The sequence below is a fragment of the Channa argus genome, chromosome 2 (genome assembly GCF_033026475.1).
Source record: "Channa argus isolate prfri chromosome 2, Channa argus male v1.0, whole genome shotgun sequence".
Taxonomy (NCBI): domain Eukaryota; kingdom Metazoa; phylum Chordata; class Actinopteri; order Anabantiformes; family Channidae; genus Channa; species Channa argus.
In genome coordinates, this window is record NC_090198.1 from 11,370,588 (window position 1) to 11,390,852 (window position 20,265).

The window sequence follows — 20,265 nt, forward strand, 5'->3', positions numbered from 1 at the left end:
GGCTACTCTGTCCAGTTCATGCATGTTGACTAAATTAAATTGGCAACCTGACAAATATAATTCCATATAAATTAGCATTCGTCTTATTTCTTTATGTTACTTGAGTTACTGCTAACGTGAAGTGTTACCAGGTGCAAACCCCAGCCAGCATGAAAAAGTGTAATTGCATAGCTCAGGATAAACTCCCAAAACATCCTACACTGCAAACCTTGTAGTGACAATCGAGTGATATTATCAGCCCAGTGTCCTGAGCTCAACAAACGTGCCATCACACAGGTGCACAGTTTATCAGTGTGGTCAGAGGCAGATCAATAGAGGTCATTCAATGCATTCAAATATTTGCAGATCTGTAATCCAAAACCAGTTTTACCCCACCCCCACCCCCACCCCCCTCCGGACAGGTCAAACCAGTCTTTTATATGCAGGATGTCCCTACTGATGTCCGGATCAATGCATCACTAACAATTTAAATTCAAATCTTCTGAAGGGAGACAGACAGCACTGGATACACAAACTTTCATCACCGCATGAATGAAAGTACAGCTCAGTATACACAGACCAGAATGTGGATACAAAACTATTGCCGCAGTGACATTTTAACAAAGGCTGCAATTCATTTCCTTCATAAATCAAGTAATCGTTTTGTATACAAAGTGGTGATGAAGATTATGTATTTGAGTTTTTTAAGCTTAAAAAAAAAGCAACATCTTAACATTTGCCATGTTGTTTGAGAAATTATTCAATTATCAAAATACCTGTTGACGGATTTTCTGTCAATCAACTAAATTAATGATCATTTCAATTCAAAGAATAAATTCTTTCAATTATTGATGCCAGTTTGGCTACTGTTTACAAAGAACTGTTTCATCCTCACAGCCCACTTGTTCCAAGCTGCGAGAATTTTTTTTTTTAATTTTAGGATGAAAATGGGCCACATACCGAATCTAAACACGTGAGATTTAGAATTTTTGCATTTTATTTGTTTAAAATGATATCCAGTACAAAATGTATACAGTGATACCCTTACATATGTCAGTTACCCTGAATAAAATAGTTAAATCTGTTCAGCTCATGCCAGATAACAGTATCTATAAGATACACTAGATTGTAATTTGCTCATATAATAGCTGATGACAAAGATATAGCAATAGTACCTTTGTAACAATAAAAACTATGCAATATTTTGCTGGACACACTTTCAATACAATAAAATGACATTTTTTGTAAAAGTTGCATTGCAATCTGCCCATATTTTACAAGATTTCCCAATTCATGTATATATTGTCATTAACAAGGACAAAAGGTTGTGATACAAGTCTTTATACATTTATAAAAATTATGTTTGCAAACTGCAGTGACTGATTCTCAGCAGACTGTCCTCTCTGAAGCTGCTGTAACAGATGTAAAATGCACTTAGATTTGTTCTTTTTTCTTAAAGGCAACTCAGCAAATTTCATAATAAATAAAATCTCTGCAATGTACCTGATGATATATTCAGTTCATAGGTATTTCTGTGTGTACACACATACACACAGCATCATCTGTGTATATATAGCATGATATTCATAAATGTGAAAGAAATATATATTCTCCATGTAAGAAATTAAAAAAAAAAACTAAAGATTAAGTTGGCTGAATTGTGCTCAACACAGCATTTTGATAGGACCAACAAAAACATGAAAGTCTGCATGAACTGGATTCCATAGAAACCCACGTGATTCCTCCAGTTGATTGGGTGTGCCTTTCTGCTTGGTGGCTTTGAATAAAATTGATCTTAACAGCTTTGTTTTATGATCATTCTCTCTCTGTCACTTTAAACTGATCACAGCATCAGCCTCATTGATTGGCGGGACTCCTTAATGCTGCCGCCTGCCGTGGGAGGGTCTTCCTGTGGGAATGTCACCTTATCTGGTGTGTAGTCATTCCTCTTCAGATCTGATAAATAAGAATACAGGAAAAAAGTTGGTGATGTCAAAGATCCCAACTATAAAGCTTCACAAATATGTTGTGTAGTAGGTGGAGTAACAACTGCTGCAGAGTGGTCTGTAGATTTTCAGGACAGATGAGCAGTAATTTAGTGCAGGATTAATGTAACAGAACAGCAGCCCTCAAATATCTCTCACCGGGAAGTTTGAGTTTCCGACAACAGGAGTTGCAGTGGTGTTTTGCCCGGAAGTTCCTAATGGCATCATCCCCAAGGTTGGCTGGCCCAAATATCATGTCGTAAGATCTGCAGGAGTCACACAGAAGTCAGAGTACATTTAGTTTAAAGCTCAACCTGCTACAGTTGAAATCCTCCTCTTACAAGTCACGAGTGTATTTACCCCTTTTCCCCGCTCTTTATGACTGATGGATCTGTCAGAATCTCCCCAACACCTGCAGAGGTACCCGACAAACACACAGGCTTCATTCCCAAAAACATTTTTAAAATGATCTATTCAGCTCTGACAAATATTCAATGGAGAATTCATTCAATTACACACCAAGATGAATTAGATCACGTATGAACCACAAAATTACAACAAAAACATTTTAATCTTCTCTCATCGTCAAACAGTCACAAAAAAACGAATTCGGCTGCATTTGAAAACACTCGGTGCATTGGTGTGAAAGTGTGTGCTGAGAGGTTTTACCCTGCAGGTCGAGCACCAGCAGCTCTCCACGGGTGTATTCGTAGGTCCAGTGACTGAAGGCCAGCATGGTTTCCTCCAGGAGGTTGGTGGGGACAATCTCATCTCCATTGTTGTTGTTGAACTTCCTGAACTCCCCAGTGATGCACTCTTCTATAGCAAACCACTTTCCAGCAGAGTGACAGTAGAGCAGAAACACCTCCAGAAACCTGAACACGCAGAAAACGCTAAATTAAACTTAACTAAAAGGGTTTGTGCTGATGTAAATTATCACTAAATAAAAATGAGTAAGTAAATTTGTTTCTGGCCTTGACAAAAAGCAATAGACAAAACAATCATGCAACATATGAAAAAAAGGATTAAAACTGATAAGATACTGGATATGTGAAGGGGATTTTTGTGTCTGCGTTGGCTGCACACTTACCTCGGTGAATAAGGAATTGTCTTTGGCCTGAATTGGTTGAATGCAAACGTCAGCTTCTGAGCAGCTCTTTGCTGTTGAATTTCCTGGAGTGTCACAAGAAATCAACAGATAAAACAGACTTTATATAAGCCTCCCTTTACTGTGAATCCTACTTTGATTGTCAACAAATTGTTGAAGGGAAACCAAAGTACAGGGAGATTTCTTTAGCTTTGTCCTTTGAGTTTTCTGATTGTGGAAACAACTCCAGAGTTTTGTTTGACAGAACCACAGCAATGCTCACACCTTGTTAAATCAAGTCAGATCTCCTCTTTAGGTTATTTGCTATTCAGAGAGTTTATGTCTGGGAAAACAATTCTAAGTGGAGTAAACCCAACAGCCTTTTCAAAGTCTGCAGTCCAAACACATTCATTCACTAGTTGTGCTACATTGTGTGACTATGTTGGGAATGACATCCAGGGTGGATGGATGCTTCCTGTGGAGGTACTGAGCCTTATGTTACAAAGATGAGGTGGTGTATTTCTGCTCCCTACCCTGAGACAAAGGTGCAGCACAGTGTCCTCCTTGTAGATGCTCTGCCAGGTTTGCACCACCTCTGGAAGGAAAGACTTTACTATATACAAGTGTCCTGGTTTCAGGATGTCGTACTCTGACCAAGTGCAGAGCACCTTGAGGGCCCGTCTCAGTCCTCCACCCATCTCCTCCTTGCTGAGAAACTCTATTTTGGCACAGAGTCCACGTTGGGCCCAGGAAGACATGCTGTTGTTCATGATGTTGGGGGAGCTCTCCTCCAGACGGTACACAGTCACCGGCTCCCCTGAAGGAAAACACCACCAGCAATTTTAGAGGCAACACGGCTGTATTTCTATCAAATCCTGTCTTCTTTCGTATTTTTCTGCATTTCTACAGAAATTAATTAAATTAATGAGAATACTAAATGTTGCCTTCTGGGAGGCAGAAGCTAATGTGATGTTGAATGTGATTGTTTATCTTTGTGCATGAACAAAACTCAGCCATAAAAGTTTTACTTCACCTTCCCCCAAAGTAGGTGGTAAAGAGGAAGAGAAAACAACAGCTAAAAAATAGCTGGTGTGATAAAAACTTTGTATGTTGTCCCAGTATTTACTTATGTCAGTTATTTGTTTTTTGAATTAAACTGGCTCATTTAAATATGAACATGTGTCCTAATGCAGTATCTAATGTTTGATTCAAATATTTTACGTACTTTAAGGTCTGTAACAATAATAAGTCAAAAATAGATTATTTTAAAATGTGAGCTAGAAATACAACTGATGTTATCAGCAGCTTGGGTGAGAGTGTGAAATAAACAGGGGGAGGGGGGTCAAATTTCTGTCTTATCTGGCTCCGACTTCCTCATTCTCCAACTGCCTGCTGTCACTTCTCAGAAGAGTCCATGCTGTTTTCATAAGAACTGACATATCCAGGAAGGGTGGGGACTTACCTCTAGGGGGCACAGGAGTGAAGGGGATACTCTGGGAAAGTCTCATCAAGTTGTTGCGCTCAACAGCTACAGAAGGAATAGTACACACACACGCACAAACACACACACAGCTATAAGTACAGCTACAATTCTCTAAAGATACAATAGTTGTATCTTAAACAAAATCTACAGGAACTAAAATAATAATTAATATTAATTTTTGCACACGTAATCAGGAAAGGAGGCCGTATCAAAGTTTTTATGTTTCACCTGAATACTGGTAACTCTCCATGGGCTTGAAAGGGGAGCCAATAGCTATGGAAGAAAAAAGAGAACTGTAATTGTGTTCCCCAAACCTTCCACAGAACTGCTTCATATCATTTCATAAACTCATGTTAATTCACAATCACTGGGGCATCTTCATTCAACAGGAACATTTGTGCTGGTCCAGTTTGCACCAGCAGATGTCACTAACTTTACAGCAGAAGCACAAGAATCAGGCCTGATGTTTAAGTTTGTCTCTCCTGGTTCTGGTTTTATTGAAAACACAATAATAATAAAGTTCTGTAAATAGATTAAATTTGCATTTTCAATTGTAATCGGGGTAAAGCATTTGTTAATATCACTATGTATCGAAGTCAAAAGGTTACTGACATAAAGAGCATAAATATTGATCTTTAAATTGTTTTACATGTCATTTGTCGTAGAGATATGAAACAGAGACAAGCTGCAACTCACACTTAAGAAGCTGGAATTATTACATTTGAAGAAAATCAAACCAGTTTCAGAGTAAATAAATAATGGACTAATATTCTTAAATGGACATTAAAGGCATAAAAAACCCTGATGTTTGTGATGTTTGGTTGGTCAGTGTGGGTTACTCACAGTCCTTTCTGGTCCCTAGGTGGGTGTGACGTTGTGTGTAGAGAGACACCGCAGCTGTAAACACAGAGGGAGAAAATCAGAGTACAGCTTTTAACTACTAAACATACAGTCCCCTCCAAAGGTAGTGGAACAGTAAAGGCTAATTCATTTGTTTGGCTGTTCATGGAAGGTAATTGGGTTTAACAATATAAGATGGATATGAGTCACTGTAAAACATGAGAATTTCGACTCATTTGATAGAGTTTACATCTCCATTCTAAATGAATTAATATAGAGTAGAGTTCATATTCTAGTGCTCATGTACTGTAAAATCACTTTTCTGGGATTTTTCATGAACACATTTATTCAAAATGATTTATGAAGAAGCTGGACTTTCAAATTAAATTATTGATTAATCTAATGTCGGGTACAGGTTTTAAACAGAGTCAATACAGTTCTGACATTTCCTTATTACCTTAGATATATAATATTAACAGTATCTAACAACCCTTCCTTGTGTTTAATGACTCATTCTTTGTTCCGATTTTCTATAAAAACACTGTTAAAGCCAAAGAGCAAAAAATCAAACCAAATAGATAAACTGTCTTTGTGATCTGTTTCAGCAAACATACTTCACACTTAAGTACGTATCAGAGTAAAAAAAAAATGCAAAACTAATTTTTAAAAAAAGGTAATTTTCCTAATGCATCACTGTAAATGCTGTTGCACCATTTGATTCAAACAGAAATATGCTGAACAATAATAAGGACAGAGAAATGCTGGTTCTTACCATTTAGTGCATCTTCCCCAGGTGCTCGTCTGACAAACATGATACACACAGAGAGTCAACAGAAAAACTGGTGCTCAATAAAACACCAAAAATACAGTCTAATTCAGAACTCTACAAAAAGGAGTTTGCGTAATGTCACAACCGTGTGCTTAAAATAAATAAGCCAAATATGTACCAGACTTTGACTTCAATCAGACTTACGAACTGGTCTAAAGTTTACTTGTAGCTCATTACTGTATATGTGGCCACGCACAAATCTACTACTGCTTAACTTGCAGATTGTCATATAGAAACAACATTAACACCACCTTGTGGTTTTAATGTAAAAAATATTGTTATTTTTTAATTACGATAAACAAATGCTGCAAGTAACTGCTTTGGGTGACTGCTCTATGTTGACCAGGATACTTACAGGCTGCTAGCTTGTGCTGATTTGACCTGAAATCGTTCCTGGTGAAGAAATAAGGTGATGTTAAACAATGACAGAAGCCGGTATTAATAATGTTATAATAGTTAAAACTATACAGAGTTGTGTTTTTTTAACTTTGCACTAAAGGAAGTAAAAACACACTTCCTACCGGTACTGAAGCCCTGGGGTCTTCAGCTGATACTCTGCTTCGGTCCTTATTTGTCAGAGCTATAGAGGCACAAGAAACAATTATTACATTTAACCAGAGACACTTATGACATTTATAAGACACAAATGTCAAAAGATAAATGTGCTAGTTTCAGGGGTGCAGTGAAATAAAACAATCATAAAGGTTTCTTTAATAAGACTTGATTGGATCTTTGTGAACTAACTGCAGTCAGGATGGAGAAAAGCTGTGTGTCTGTCCAACTCTGTAAAGCCACCATAGGAATTGACCACTCTGATGAGACCGGGACCCTCAGGCTGAGCCTGCAGACATTAAGACAGAAATGTTGAGGGAAGTTAAGCATTATTAATGCTGAACTACATCAATACAGGCCCAATTATAAAGTAGCAAACTAAAACAACAACAATAAAACTCAGTGTCATAGTTCAGGGTTTCAAGCAGCATTCTAAAAGCTTACAAAAGGATTTTCACATTACGAAAATAAAATGAACACATTTGGAAAACAAAGCAAAATAATTAGCCTGGGTAAAAAATGAGAAATTTCCCATGATACCAGCTCTTCCAAGAAAAAGAATCCACACCTGCAATCTGCTCTGCGTGACAGGGCTTTGCTGTTTGCTGGAGGTGTCTTTGGGTGTGGACTGGTGGAGGTCCACGGTGTCTTTGTGTCCTGAAACAAGACAAGAAAATTATCAGCCCATATAAACTGCATATTTTATCAAAATTAATTTTGAAATAAATTTTTTTTTTCAACAGAAATTTGTGTTTGTAACAATTTGTCACCAAACAATTGTGCATGTATTACTCCCATTGTGAAATATAAGTGAACTGCTGTGCAGCTACAAGAAAAAATAAAACTAATTAATAAATCAAACCCATGGGCTGATGTGGTGATATGACCCACACAACAATGGTAAAGGAATCAAAGTTCGCAACATCAGATTCTTATCAAAATTCCTCCCTTCACCTTAACATGACAAACGTGTCCATAATCATTGGGTTAAAAATCTCCATAAGTGAAAACAGAAAATAAAACATTACCATCAAAAGGTCCAGAGAGCGGAGAAGGAAAGGAAAAGGGATCAGCTAAAGGTTTACTAGAATGTTGATCTGGAGAGGGACAGGCCTAAGCACCCAGCACACACAGCCCTCAACTTTAAACTGAAACTCAAACCTCTCATGCTTGGCCCGCTTGCTGAGCTCCTTTTGTCAAAAGGGACTTCTGAGCCACCTTGTCCCTCATAGCAGGACAGTGGTGCACTCGATACACTCCGTTCACTTGTCCTTTGTATGTGGGAACTCCTGGGTGCCATATCAGGGGCAAGACCAAAGCTTGGCAAGCTGCTATTTCCATGTGCATCACCCAAAGGTGATTCAGCTTCTGGACCCAGCGGGATAGTGTCTGTACACATGTCTGTATGCTGTCTACTCAGAGAGCTCCAAACGCCCTCATCAGCACAGAACGCCTCATTCACATACCCCATCTCTCCTGATTTCTCTCCCTTTCCTAACCTCTCTGTGTTCTCAGGCTTCAAAGTACATGAAGGAAAACAGGCAGATCGAACAGAGCCCGAAGGGGAGTCAATAACAACAGTGGGATACACACAAACACTATTTGAATCCTCCTGTTTCATCTTGTCACCAACACCAGATGCACCTTTATTCAGATACTTACCAACAAAGGCACCAAACTCACTGGTGCTGTCTGACCGGAGGGGCTGCTGGTAAAGACCAGCTAGGGTGAGCTCTGGGTGGCTGGAGCCACTAGGCTGGGAAGGGGTGCTGCTGATGTGGAACTGAGCCTCAGAGGAGGGGACATTGGGCAGGCTGGAGGGGGAGTCGGAAAGGCCCGGCTCTTGTGGACGGGTCAGCTTACTGTGGGTGAGAGAGTGGCCTCGAAAACGCAGCTCCGGAGGGGAAATGGCCAAAGCACTTTGGACAAAGGCACTGGTGCCGGCACTGCCTGAGGAGCTAGCCTCTGCAGCAAGTTGCCCAGGCCCAAACAACCCTCTTCTCTCTGGACTCAATGCTGTGTTCTGGTTGGGGTCCAGCCGTATTCCTGTGCCAGAGCTGGGCCCAAGTCTTCGGCTATTGTCCATTCCCACCCCTCCAGCTACACCAATCCCAAAAAGAGAATCTGCTAGGTTGGCTCCTGTTTGAGAAAAAGGCGAGCCAAAGTAGGCCCCGACACTGCGTTTGCCAATCACAGATGATTTAGAGTGGGATCCAGTGTCCGTTGCTACAGGGGCAATGCTGGGGACCACATTTTTTGACAGACTGAGTTCCCGGGTGATCTGATTATGGACCTTGCTGTCTTCAGATGCCCTCTGAGCACTGAGGGTCTTCAGAGTGTCTACAGTGAGAGCTGAGAGGTCCTGCAGGTGACCAATTTGGGAGTCCAGTGTGTGCAAAGAGCGTTTTATAAAGTTGACCTTGTTCCCGACCTCCCTCAGCTGCAAACACATGGTCTCGACCCTGAAAATGATGAACAGTAGAAAAAAAAAAAAAACACAGCTTGACAAGGTTGAGAGAAAATACATAATTTCATAATTAAAATAGCTTCAGTGATGCACCAATAGCAGTATCAAGTATCAGGTCCAATGGTACACTCATGAACACTACTGATAAAGGTTTTCAGACCCAAGCACACTGATGCTGCAACATTACATTAGCACCACATTTATGGGGAGAGAAACATTTTTTAGTTTGTTTGACAATATCTAGAGACTCACTCAATGACCATTTTCAAATCAACTTGCTACTAAAAATGTGCCATTATCTTCAATGGCAACATTTGCTATAGTCCTACCACCTCTGTAATAGTCCCTGAAGTCGAGAAGATTAAGCTGTGTTAAACTTTCGAATCTAATCAACAAAAACGGATACTTTTCACTAAAAATGGCAGGTTTAATTTACTATGTGTACAGTAAATGTATGATAAATTTATATTTGTTTACCTTTTAGTTATCGACATGCTTGTTATATTTCTTTAAAACTGATGGTTTTGGGTGGTGGTAAAAATACAGTATTTTCACACAAAGACACCTGATCTCTTTCTAGGTTAAGAACCACTGCCATGTTATTTTGAATTGGAATAAAGACATTTCCATGGTTGCTTACACAAAGATTTAGGAGAGTAGGTCTCTTTTAGATTCAAGCAACATCCTCCTGTCATGTATTTTCTTTAATCACATTCGGGGAAAAAAAATGTAAAAATAAATAAATCAGTCTCATCAACTTTTATGGCAACTATACTGTATAGTATTCCCACAAGAAAAAAAAATTAAAACCTACATATTTCTTAACATTTTAAAACATTCCTACTTTGTCTGAAGGACAATAATAGGCCCACCTCTCTGAGGTAAGACGTATGCGCTCCTCACTGCCAGTGTGAAACTGATCGTCCTTTTCATGAAAGTATGTCTCCACACACTGCTCCTCAAAATCATGAAGCTTCTTTTGGTCTTCCTCAGTGAGAAACAGCTCTAAAAGAAAGGTGATTCAATATGGGGTAGAAGTACAAAATATGTCCCCAAAGTGCATGTCAACAGAACTTCTTCTTTTTATTCACTTTTGTTTCAAGCACATATTCTCACACACACACACACACACACACACACACTAAATTCACTGTATTAATGACATCATAAATCATCATTGGCAAATGGCTCCTTTTTTAAAGAATTTTGATGTAGGGGCTAGTGACAGTAGTGTGGTCTTACTTGGTCCATAGGTGTTCTCCTTCTTCCTTTTACTACACAGGCAGAAGAGGGAGTAGATATGGCACAGGAGTATAACGGGGGGTGGAAGGACAGGCTTCTCATGGTACGCCATAATGAAGTGGTAGCGCTGATACTTCCACACCAGATTAGAAATGGACTTAACCTGTATATACACATTGCTGGGAAACACAGAGTACATAGCATGACACTGACAGGTAATGTTAAAAATAATACCAGCACACAACCCAAAACTTGAACATGGTGAGACTAAAGACACCTTGATCTGGCAAAATCAAAATAAACACTTACTTGAAGAAGGCGATGAGCAGGTTGACCATTAGTATATATTGTACAAAGAGGTAGACCGCTTGCAGGAAAGGGGTCAGCCAGACTGCTGGCCCACACAGGGATAGTACTTGGCTATCATTGGCACATGCTGTGAAGAGAAAACTCCTATTAGGATACATATATGCACCTGCATAGGCATAATCTGGTAATCAAGTTTACTGATGATACACAACATATCCAAGTCTTGAATCTGCGACTTTCTAAAGACAGTAATGCCTCAGCAGAGATTAGCAATTACTGTAAATGTGATAAGGCCGACACACTGAAAGTGTAATTGCCATTACTTTAACAAAGGTTACAAGAAATTGGGTGCTTACTGGTCCAAACTTGACAATATGCATTGCAACCAGGATTTTAATTTTACATATAGAGCCTTCTCATTCAGCTATGTTTCTTTTCAAAAGCTTGCACAACTTAATTAACCTCAAACTATTCACTAGGTCTGGCACAAGGTCATAATCACAATGATAAACCACATTGTGAATTTCAATGGTGCGTAAAACATCATGATGCCAACTCAGATTATGGAGCACAGCCAGGTGCTTTGTTCCACCTGAGCTTCAAATGCACCTGACTTAAGTGATGATCACTTAATCATTGCCTTTTATACAAAATTTAAATAGCCGAGTTGTGGTGTCAATGTTGTGGTGAAGCAAAACGTTTCTGCTGTGTCCCCTATGTTGCGTAAAAGATGCTGCGAGGTAAAAGAATATTTCGGCCATCATAGTTTTGAGCAGTCATGACATGATAAGATGTTTGACTAAAACTGTTCATAATGCCCCCAAATATCCTCAACCCTTACCATTCTTACCATCAATTTCATAAGCATACACTTCCCCATACATCATCCAGTACGGCTGGAAGACCACATCTTTAGCCAGTGTCCAGCTGGGCTCCTCGTTTGGGTACAGAATGGCTTTCCTGGGCACGCCAAAGCTCAGCAGGACAATAGCCATTATTACCACAATATAAAACATGTTGGCCACCTGCAAGAGTTGTCATACATAGTAAACAAAACATGCTTAATGACACGATCACAACTTAAAATTGTTAGCTTACATTCCAGTACATTCCACATTCATCTACTATGGGCATCCTAAGTCAGCACTGTTTATTAAATATTATTCAAATGTCATCATAACTTGTCCTGCTACCTTCAGAGGAAGAGACCGTATATAACCATGAAACCAACAAAGCAGCATTTTAATATTATGACTTCCTGCATTAAATAAATGTGGAAGCACAAAACAAAGCATGCATGGGAAACTTCACAACACTTGTTTTCTGCATATTCTACAGTTGTCTTTTTTCAAAAGTAGTTGTGTGTTTCTGCTGGTAATCTGAACAGACTCTTGCACTGAAGGTGTTGTTCAGGCACATTAGAAAATAAAATATGAAGCCCGGGGGCAAATTTACTAAGCCTGCTGTGTCTTGTTTTAACCACACAATAACAACATCAGACAGAATTCGTCTCTCTCTTAGTAAAATGTTGCTGCAAAGCAATGCCAAAACACAAATTTCTTCTATACAGACAGCATGTAAATATATCCTCTAGATTCGCTATTTTTTCAGCATGTTAAAAGGTGGTGAATCAAATGTACATTGAAAAAACAACTCACCATTTTAGCAATCATCATGACATACGGTCCAGCTTGCTGGTTGACAGCAAGGATATCCAGGAGTCGCACATACCAGAAAATGATATTGAGACAATAAGCTGTCCTTCCAGGGATGAAAGCACTGCCGCCAGCAAACCTTAGACCAAAGCCAATGAAGAAACTCACTATGGCCAGAAAGTCTGAAACATTGAAATAGTCACTGAACCACACTTTTATCTTCTGGCTTATTTTGCCTGCTTCAGACATGAACATCTGAAAAAGAGAGAACATTGAGAAACAGTTAACAGTCTGTTAACAGTCTTCGGTGAAGTTTATTTGTAGGACAGGAATACTGATATAAAATCTACTGCTGCCGTTTTGCTGCCACATGAATGAATTTTCCATAAAAGAGTTTTGCAAATTCCCTTTGAAAAAGTAATCTGATTCACATACCTCCCGGATTTTCTCAATGGCTGACGTGAAGATGTAAAGAATGACCACCCACTCTTGCGGAGAAGGTGACTCGGGCATTTTTACCAGGACAACATATGTGTACAACATCAGGAAGCCCAGATAGAAGAGCTGACAGTGGAAGATGCACAACATTAACAATCAACTTCAAACATACTGTAGAAAATACTTTAATACAAAAGTAGGTAAATAATTAATTCTCTTAAAAATGTAGGTATCTTTTTAACTGCTTGGGTAAGTAAAGCAGATAATATAGATGTGTTGATTATGTACAACCCCAATGAAAAACAGTTAGGCTAATGTATAAAACATAAATAAAAACGGCATGCAATGATTTCCAAATCTCAATAGAACATAAACAACCTCAGATGTGGAAACTGATATGTTTAGCCATTTCATCAAAATTATTACTTTCATCAAATTGAAAATTAGATAACATTGGTCAGTAACATGACTGAACATTCCACCATCTACAGTATATAATATCATCAAAAGATTCAGAGAATGAGGAAGAATCTCTGTGCACCCTAAGGGACAAGGCCAAAGGTGAAAACTGCATGCACATGATCCTCGGAAAGCTCATTTAAAATGGTCTGAGGCCAAATGGAAAACAGTTCTGTGGTCAGATGAATCAAAATTTTAAATTATTTTTAGAAATTGTGGATGTGTGTCCTGCAGACTAAAGAGGAGAGGTGTCTCAGTTTATACATGTGATATGTTTATGTTCTATTGTGAAAAAAAAATGGGTTGATGAGATTTGCAATTGATTGCATTGTTTTTATTTACACTTTACATTTAATCCTAACTTTTTGAACTGGGGTTGTACATATTGCTATACTGAACCAAATGTTATACTGGCCTGCAGAAATTATGTGCTCTTGGACTCATTTTGGAAGATCAGCCAATACTGGTAAGGTTCACCGTTGTTCCAAGTGCTTCTCTCACTCACAATTTGAGAAGGGAGAAAATTTTTTTCACTATGGTCTCTCAGCTATCGGAGCTCAGCAGGAAGACCGTGTGCATTAGGATAGTTTGAGAGAGAGAAACTATCTGGTCTGTCACAATTAAAGTTCTTAAAAACATTCTGCCCTCACAATTGAGTGGCACAGGGGAATATAAAAAAAAGTTTTTAAAGAATTTGCTTTACACTATATTTGCTATTGTTTTCACAGCAACATTACAACAAAATCTGGTTTGTGTGTATAGTTTAAAATTTTTCTCTTTTTTTCTTTAAAAACACAGGTGCTGGGCAAGTAAATACCATATTAACAACAGACATATAAATCAGGGATTAACTCTCAGCCTATAACCAAGTAGCAGTCCACACAGACTTAGCTACTGGTCCGCAAATATCTGGCAAGAACCAATCCAAGTGCCAGTGTGAGGAAGTGCATAATATTCAATTCAGTCCTTGCATGTCTTTTTTTTAAATAAAGGATCAAAACGACAACAGCAGTTACAAACTCATTTAAATGTTTAGAAAAATGCACTAGCAAATTACGACTGCTGATCTAGGGTACATAAAGTCCCTATGGAAGTTTATACAAAATAGGCCCTTCCTGTTTAAAACCACACTGTGGGAAAGTGAAAAAGTATCCATGCAGGGTGGTTGGTTGAGCAGTCACATTCTCTCTCTCTCTCTCACACGCACACAGCCCCCCCCCACACACACACACACACACAACTGGGATGAGGTCAACCATCTCAGAAACTGCTGAACCTTGACATGTTATGTGTGAACTCTTGGGAAATAAGTCATTAACATTGCCATCAGACAGGTAAGTCATTGCTGCTGATCGGGGTTGATGTGTTGAAAGCAGATGTAGCTAAGCTTGGACACATTCTATAGGACATAGACTAGCAGTTTTAGTGACGGTATCGACACCTCTTTGTCTTGATCTGTCTGAGAAACAGCTCTGTTTCTGCAAATAAACCCTACGGTGAAGGCCCCAAAGCTTCAGAGAACCAGCCTCTGGCTTAAGTATATAAATAAAGAAAGAGCCTGTGAGAAAATGATGAATGTTAACACTGTGCACTGCACAGGTGTATATATATAAAAAAAAAATAAAAAATTTCAGCTGCTACTACTGATGGTCCTTAAATTTGAAATTAAAATTTTCCATTACCATAGAGAGGCCCCAGGGTGGCAAAGCACTCATGTGCTGGCATCCTGATCTTCTCTGGACTTTACCCAGAGGCACTGCATTATCCAAGCAAGAGGGCTTGGAGAATATCCGGACTTTATCCTGCAAGCCCACTAGAACAAAGTCAGGACTATGTGTGTGAGCCTATGCATGGATATGCAATGATCAGGAGGAGATCAAATGGGCATGTTGACACAGTTTCTATGAGGTGACTGCCATGGCTTCTTTCTGTGTTTAATGCCAGTTTGGATGTGCTGTTTCCTGCAGTATATGTTTTCGATCACATGCTGGCAAGGAACCTCCTCTCACTGAAATCAAGCAGTGTTTCTCCTATAAGAATCCTTCTGACTCAGAATATCTCCTTCTTTGTGTTATGTGTATAAAATGACAGCCCCGGACAATGTCCACACTTGATTCTCCAGTCATTGTTCGAGGTTAATACTATACATGAAAGAGGCTTGTGAAAGCCTGACTTGCTTAAATGGAGCCTAAAACTGACTGCCAAGCACTGAACTTTGAAGGGAAAAATGAGGGGCGGTGGTGGGGCAGTATTATTACTGTGTAAGGTGATCACTGCTAATATACTTATAGAGAGTGTGCATCCATTTGCAATGTCTGCATTGTCATCACAAAAAAAATCTTTAATGTTCTGCTGATTGGTTTCTCTTCAGAGTGTTGAGTAATCTCACTGTCAAGCTACTGCTCCTGGGTGTAAACCTATATAGATCAGTACACAAGTGTATGTGTGTGCGTGTGCTCTCTTTGGCAAACTCCATACCGTGTTTGACCAGAACTTGACAATGGGAGCATGGTAGAAGGCATAAAATTTCCTTCCTAAAGGAAGATTCCTAGAGCGAATGTGTGTCTCCATGTCATTTTTTGCATCCATATGGTCACTGGATCTGGCCTCTTTGAACACATCCTGCAGATATGGAGACAAAATAAAAGACAGACAGGTAAGAAAACAATGTGAGCAAACAAACATAAATAAAAACAAGGGAAAAAAGAATTAATATACTGATCAGTAAACCTTTGGTTGATGTTTGCCTTCCTTCTCTTTACAAAATCAAAAAACTATTCAGCCTATTCAGCTTCCTAAGTGTTTAACACTTTTTAAAATATAACATGGACATTTTAATAGCAGTTTTTACAGTTTGGGAAAAAGACAAAACATGAAATTAAAAAAGCGAAAAAGATGCAAAAGCGAAGATACTTCATAAATCTGACCATTTGGATGTCTTCAGGTATGTTTTGGAAGTTGTGTTCACTGTCCTCCATAGTCATCTGATGGTCATCCTGACTCTGAGGGATATGAGCCATCTCAGCCTTGGATTTGTACTCCAATAGTAGAATGGCAGGAGGCACCAAGATACTCAGAATCACCTACACACACACACACACACACTCTTATGTGGGTGGATGTTATTGTAGTGATCAAAACTGCACTAATAAATCCCAAGTGATTTATTGATTTATTGCATGAGCCACTATACACCTAAAAACTGAAATGACAACTATACTAAAAACTGTGCACATAAAGCATGCTCCTCCACAAATTTAAATTTACGGTACTTTGTGGTTTGCTAATGCAGACAAAGAGGACTCAACCCAAAACCTGAAAATGCCCCCCACTGATGGAAAAACATAAATCCTATGATATAATTTATCACTCCAAACAAACAAACAAACAAACATCTTCATTCATCATGAGCACATAATCCAAATAGAAAACACAGCTGACTAAAGCTAATAATACCTGTAAGTACAACCTCTTATTCCAGCATCAAGATTACCCTGGCTTTTCATTTGTTACCAAAAAATAAATAAAAAAATAAGAAAAGAAATTGAGAACACAAAAGATGGAGCATGAACCTTGTACCAGGAGTTCTTCCGCATGTTCAGGCGTCCCATCCACATATCTGACAACAACATCTGGGTGCAGGTATGAGCCACAAAAAGCCGCAAGTGTGAGGAAACAGCCAGCTTCAAACATGTGGAGTTGCTCCAGTTCTTCAGCTCATATGTCAGGAGCTTCATGGCCATGGTCTCATCCTGCCTGAACGACTGCTCCAGCAGGTCCACCGCTAATGTTCCAAACTCACTGGAAACCATTGGCACAATGAGCAAGGCTTCTACATTCACTTGTAAAATGCAGTTTGAAGTTTCATGCATATTTGACATGGGTCAAAGCCATAGAAACACTTACTTTGAATACTCCTTGAGCTCCTCTGATGTGTCATCCACCACATCACTTTTTTTGGCTTCATAGCCCATGGACCGACAGAGTTTACATGCAACCAGTGCCTTTGCCATGTTCTCCTCACCATGCTGCCAGAAGAAGAGTGACATTTTCTGCCTCTTCATCAGCACAGCCCACACTAGCAGCTCATTGAAAGGGTAGGGAAACCGCCTCGTCTCTGGATCATCTATGTCCACAATCTCTTCTTTGGTCTTCTTGTTCGGCTCTGTGGAAGACTCAAGCTGGAAGGTGAGGAAAGAACAGTAAGAGTGGTAAAAGGGGAACTGTGGGCTATTCCAGTGTAAAGTGTTGATATCTTTATTAAAGAGTAAAAGTCTACCTTAGGTTTGTATGGCTGTGCAGTCTTGATGAAGTGGTTGTGCCTCGTCTTTTCCTTTTTGTCTGCCTGCATGCTGAAAGACTCATGAGTCTTCCTCAAATGAGAACCAGGACCTGTTGTGTGGCGCCCAGACCTCTGCAGATTGTGAAAGCATTTACTTAAGCCAATGTTTTTTAACTATGTTCTCATGATTTGCCAGGTTTTAACTTCATAGCACTATACTACAGTTAAAACACAGACATAAAAAAATGTTTTGGACATTTCTGCAAATACACTCCAAGAGTTCAAACTCACTCTACTGTTGCCATGGAGATTGTTGTAAATGATTCGAAAGCGTTTCCTGGTGTAGTTGCACCTGTAAGTCCCACCCATCAGATACTCAATAACCAGGCCCACATCAATCAAAGTGATTTTATAATTTGGAGGCAGATGACTCTGCAGGAAAGCACAGAAACATGTTGTAATTGAAATTGAAATGTTGAAATTGAACTGAATAGACCAACAACAACTAATAAACTGATATGAAATACCTACCTGTTTAACATCTCTAACTAGGTGGAGGAGAGTTGGATTGTTTGGAAGTTGTTTCTATATTGACAGACAGAATAACAGTTCAACATGCAAACACTTAGTACTTCTGACTATATATGTGTATGACAGTGATAAATAGATTTGAAATGAAGCAAGATGTGCTCAAAGTGCTAGCTTTCAGCATTAATACAGGGGTTTTGTCATAATATTTTATCAACAGTGTAGGATTTATAGCTATTTTATACATTAGTTCATATACAAGTAAGCACGAGGCCTACTGCAACATACCATCCGCTCATTAGGTCTTGCTAAGAGAACATAATGATGCAAACCTGGCCCAATTCTTGACTGGGTAGCTGACCTACTCAATCTTCACAACAGTAGCAACAACAAAAGAGACATCACACAACCACAAACAAAAACATTTCAAAATAAAAACAGCACAACAAAATCTCTTACAATACACTGCTGCCCTAGTAAACAAATGATAAAACAAACAAAACAAAACACATTATGAGATTAACTGACAATTCTGAGTGTAGATAATAACTTAAACACTTTTAATGTTAATGACACTCTGGTAAATTGGGAAAAACAGCAACTTGTGGAACCTACTGTAACCAGTCCCAGAAAACCACAGATACACACACACACACACGTTATGAATGACAAAAGAATTCTTCCTTTGTTGAATTAAAACCCCTTCACAAAAGTTGGCTACATGAAGAATACATGCCAGTAAGTAGGTGTATATGTGTCAGACCCAACAATCAAGAGAAGGATTCACACTAGTAAATACAGATTGTTTACCACAAGATGTAACTTGGTGTAATGCTGGTTAATCTAAAACAATAAGAAAAAAATATGTGGAACAACATTCTATGGACAAAAAATCAGCACCTGAAAATTGCCAAGAGTGGAGAAGTGTTTAGAGTTACTTTATTTGATCAAATTCAGCTAGATCCTTCATGTACTCATTGTACAGTGCTTCACATTGCAGATGGACATTAATCTGAAGGAAGTATAATGTGAAAGCGAACACTTTAAGGCAAAAAAAGTGGAATATTTGCAAAAACCAAGTATTTTAGTCTCTAATAGACAGGTGGATAATGTTACCGTGTTGTAAAGCTCTTCCAGCCGACTGATTGTTAAGAAACGGTGCATGCTCACTCCGTTCTCTATGAGCAACTTGACAAAATCCACTCTGTCCATCACGAGTGCATCCAGCATTGCCTGCTCTAGAGAGCTCACCTATGATAGGAAGAGGACCAAAAAGTACAGCCAATTTAAAAAAAAAAACAGAAAAAAAAAAACAGTACTTTTTCCCTTACACATGCACTAATAATGATAATAATAAATAATAAGAAATTAAGTAATATTTGCACTCAAGTTTAAAATAAACGTAACAGGAGTCTATTAACAACTGTAATGGGGTTCATGTTACAGTCAAGACAATCAATTTATGGCAGCCTCCCCAAGTCCACTCCCCTGGTTTCTCAGACTTAAGACTGAGGACAACAGAGACTCTGGGGTCATTTTGGGTGAACTTAAAATTTTGGAGGTAATGCTGCACTAAGCAAACATCCCTGACACACAAACACACAACATACCAGGAGCTGCTGTCCATACACAAAAACATGATTTTTGGCAATGTCTACACGGTCCCAGGCCAGAGTCAGGGCCAGCTGATCAAATGCAGATGCATTTGTGCCTGAAACACACAGGTAGAACCATGTGTAAACACACACACAGACAGATATTAACAGATATTAATTCCCAATCAAATAAACACTCTTTACTCTCTTGATTAGTAAATATCACTAAATATTTCAAGGCAGTCTGTATATACCATATTAAACATTAAACAATAGTGATGCCACAAAAATCAAATCCCAGTGAAAGAGATCTCAGCAGCACTCTACAGTATTTTCTTTAAAAGGCTTGAGAATATCTTTACATGTCATTTTGAGGATGAGTTTCAGTAAGATTAATTCCAGTGGGCATTTGATTCACAGTCTTCAGTTTGTGTTTTAACTGTCTGAAACTTTTTCTCGATTAGACTGCACAGAGAAGGAGGGATAATAATGGGAGACAATTCAGTTTTGTAACTGACAGTGGTAGATTATAGAG

General features: G+C 38.9%; 1 protein-coding gene across 4 annotated transcripts in view; it reads right to left on the minus strand.

Annotated features, from left to right (window-relative positions):
- Positions 1-958: 958 nt before the first annotated feature.
- LOC137114213 (transient receptor potential cation channel subfamily M member 7-like) overlaps positions 959-20,265 on the minus strand; it is a 37,242-nt gene continuing 17,935 nt past the window's right edge. For 2 of the 4 annotated variants that reach the window (XM_067495337.1, XM_067495336.1), the window contains exons 11-40: positions 19,746-19,846; positions 19,252-19,386; positions 18,139-18,192; positions 17,899-18,039; positions 17,605-17,739; positions 17,232-17,506; positions 16,898-17,126; positions 16,253-16,408; positions 15,804-15,947; positions 12,864-12,992; positions 12,432-12,683; positions 11,624-11,798; positions 10,774-10,900; positions 10,465-10,643; positions 10,095-10,227; positions 8,418-9,217; positions 7,324-7,412; positions 6,948-7,044; positions 6,725-6,783; positions 6,559-6,596; positions 6,147-6,175; positions 5,378-5,431; positions 4,763-4,807; positions 4,514-4,579; positions 3,585-3,868; positions 3,055-3,137; positions 2,634-2,839; positions 2,325-2,376; positions 2,124-2,230; positions 959-1,935 (exon numbers count right to left, since the gene is read on the minus strand). In XM_067495337.1, coding sequence (XP_067351438.1) covers positions 1,823-1,935; positions 2,124-2,230; positions 2,325-2,376; positions 2,634-2,839; positions 3,055-3,137; positions 3,585-3,868; positions 4,514-4,579; positions 4,763-4,807; positions 5,378-5,431; positions 6,147-6,175; positions 6,559-6,596; positions 6,725-6,783; positions 6,948-7,044; positions 7,324-7,412; positions 8,418-9,217; positions 10,095-10,227; positions 10,465-10,643; positions 10,774-10,900; positions 11,624-11,798; positions 12,432-12,683; positions 12,864-12,992; positions 15,804-15,947; positions 16,253-16,408; positions 16,898-17,126; positions 17,232-17,506; positions 17,605-17,739; positions 17,899-18,039; positions 18,139-18,192; positions 19,252-19,386; positions 19,746-19,846 — 4,487 coding nt within the window. In that variant the 3' untranslated portion in view covers positions 959-1,822. Of the gene's footprint in view, positions 1,936-2,123; positions 2,231-2,324; positions 2,377-2,633; positions 2,840-3,054; positions 3,138-3,584; positions 3,869-4,513; positions 4,580-4,762; positions 4,808-5,377; positions 5,432-6,146; positions 6,176-6,558; positions 6,597-6,724; positions 6,784-6,947; positions 7,045-7,323; positions 7,413-8,417; positions 9,218-10,094; positions 10,228-10,464; positions 10,644-10,773; positions 10,901-11,623; positions 11,799-12,431; positions 12,684-12,863; positions 12,993-15,803; positions 15,948-16,252; positions 16,409-16,897; positions 17,127-17,231; positions 17,507-17,604; positions 17,740-17,898; positions 18,040-18,138; positions 18,193-19,251; positions 19,387-19,745; positions 19,847-20,265 lie in introns of those variants that run through there. The other 2 variants (XR_010913346.1, XM_067495338.1) reach the window with 2 other exon arrangements.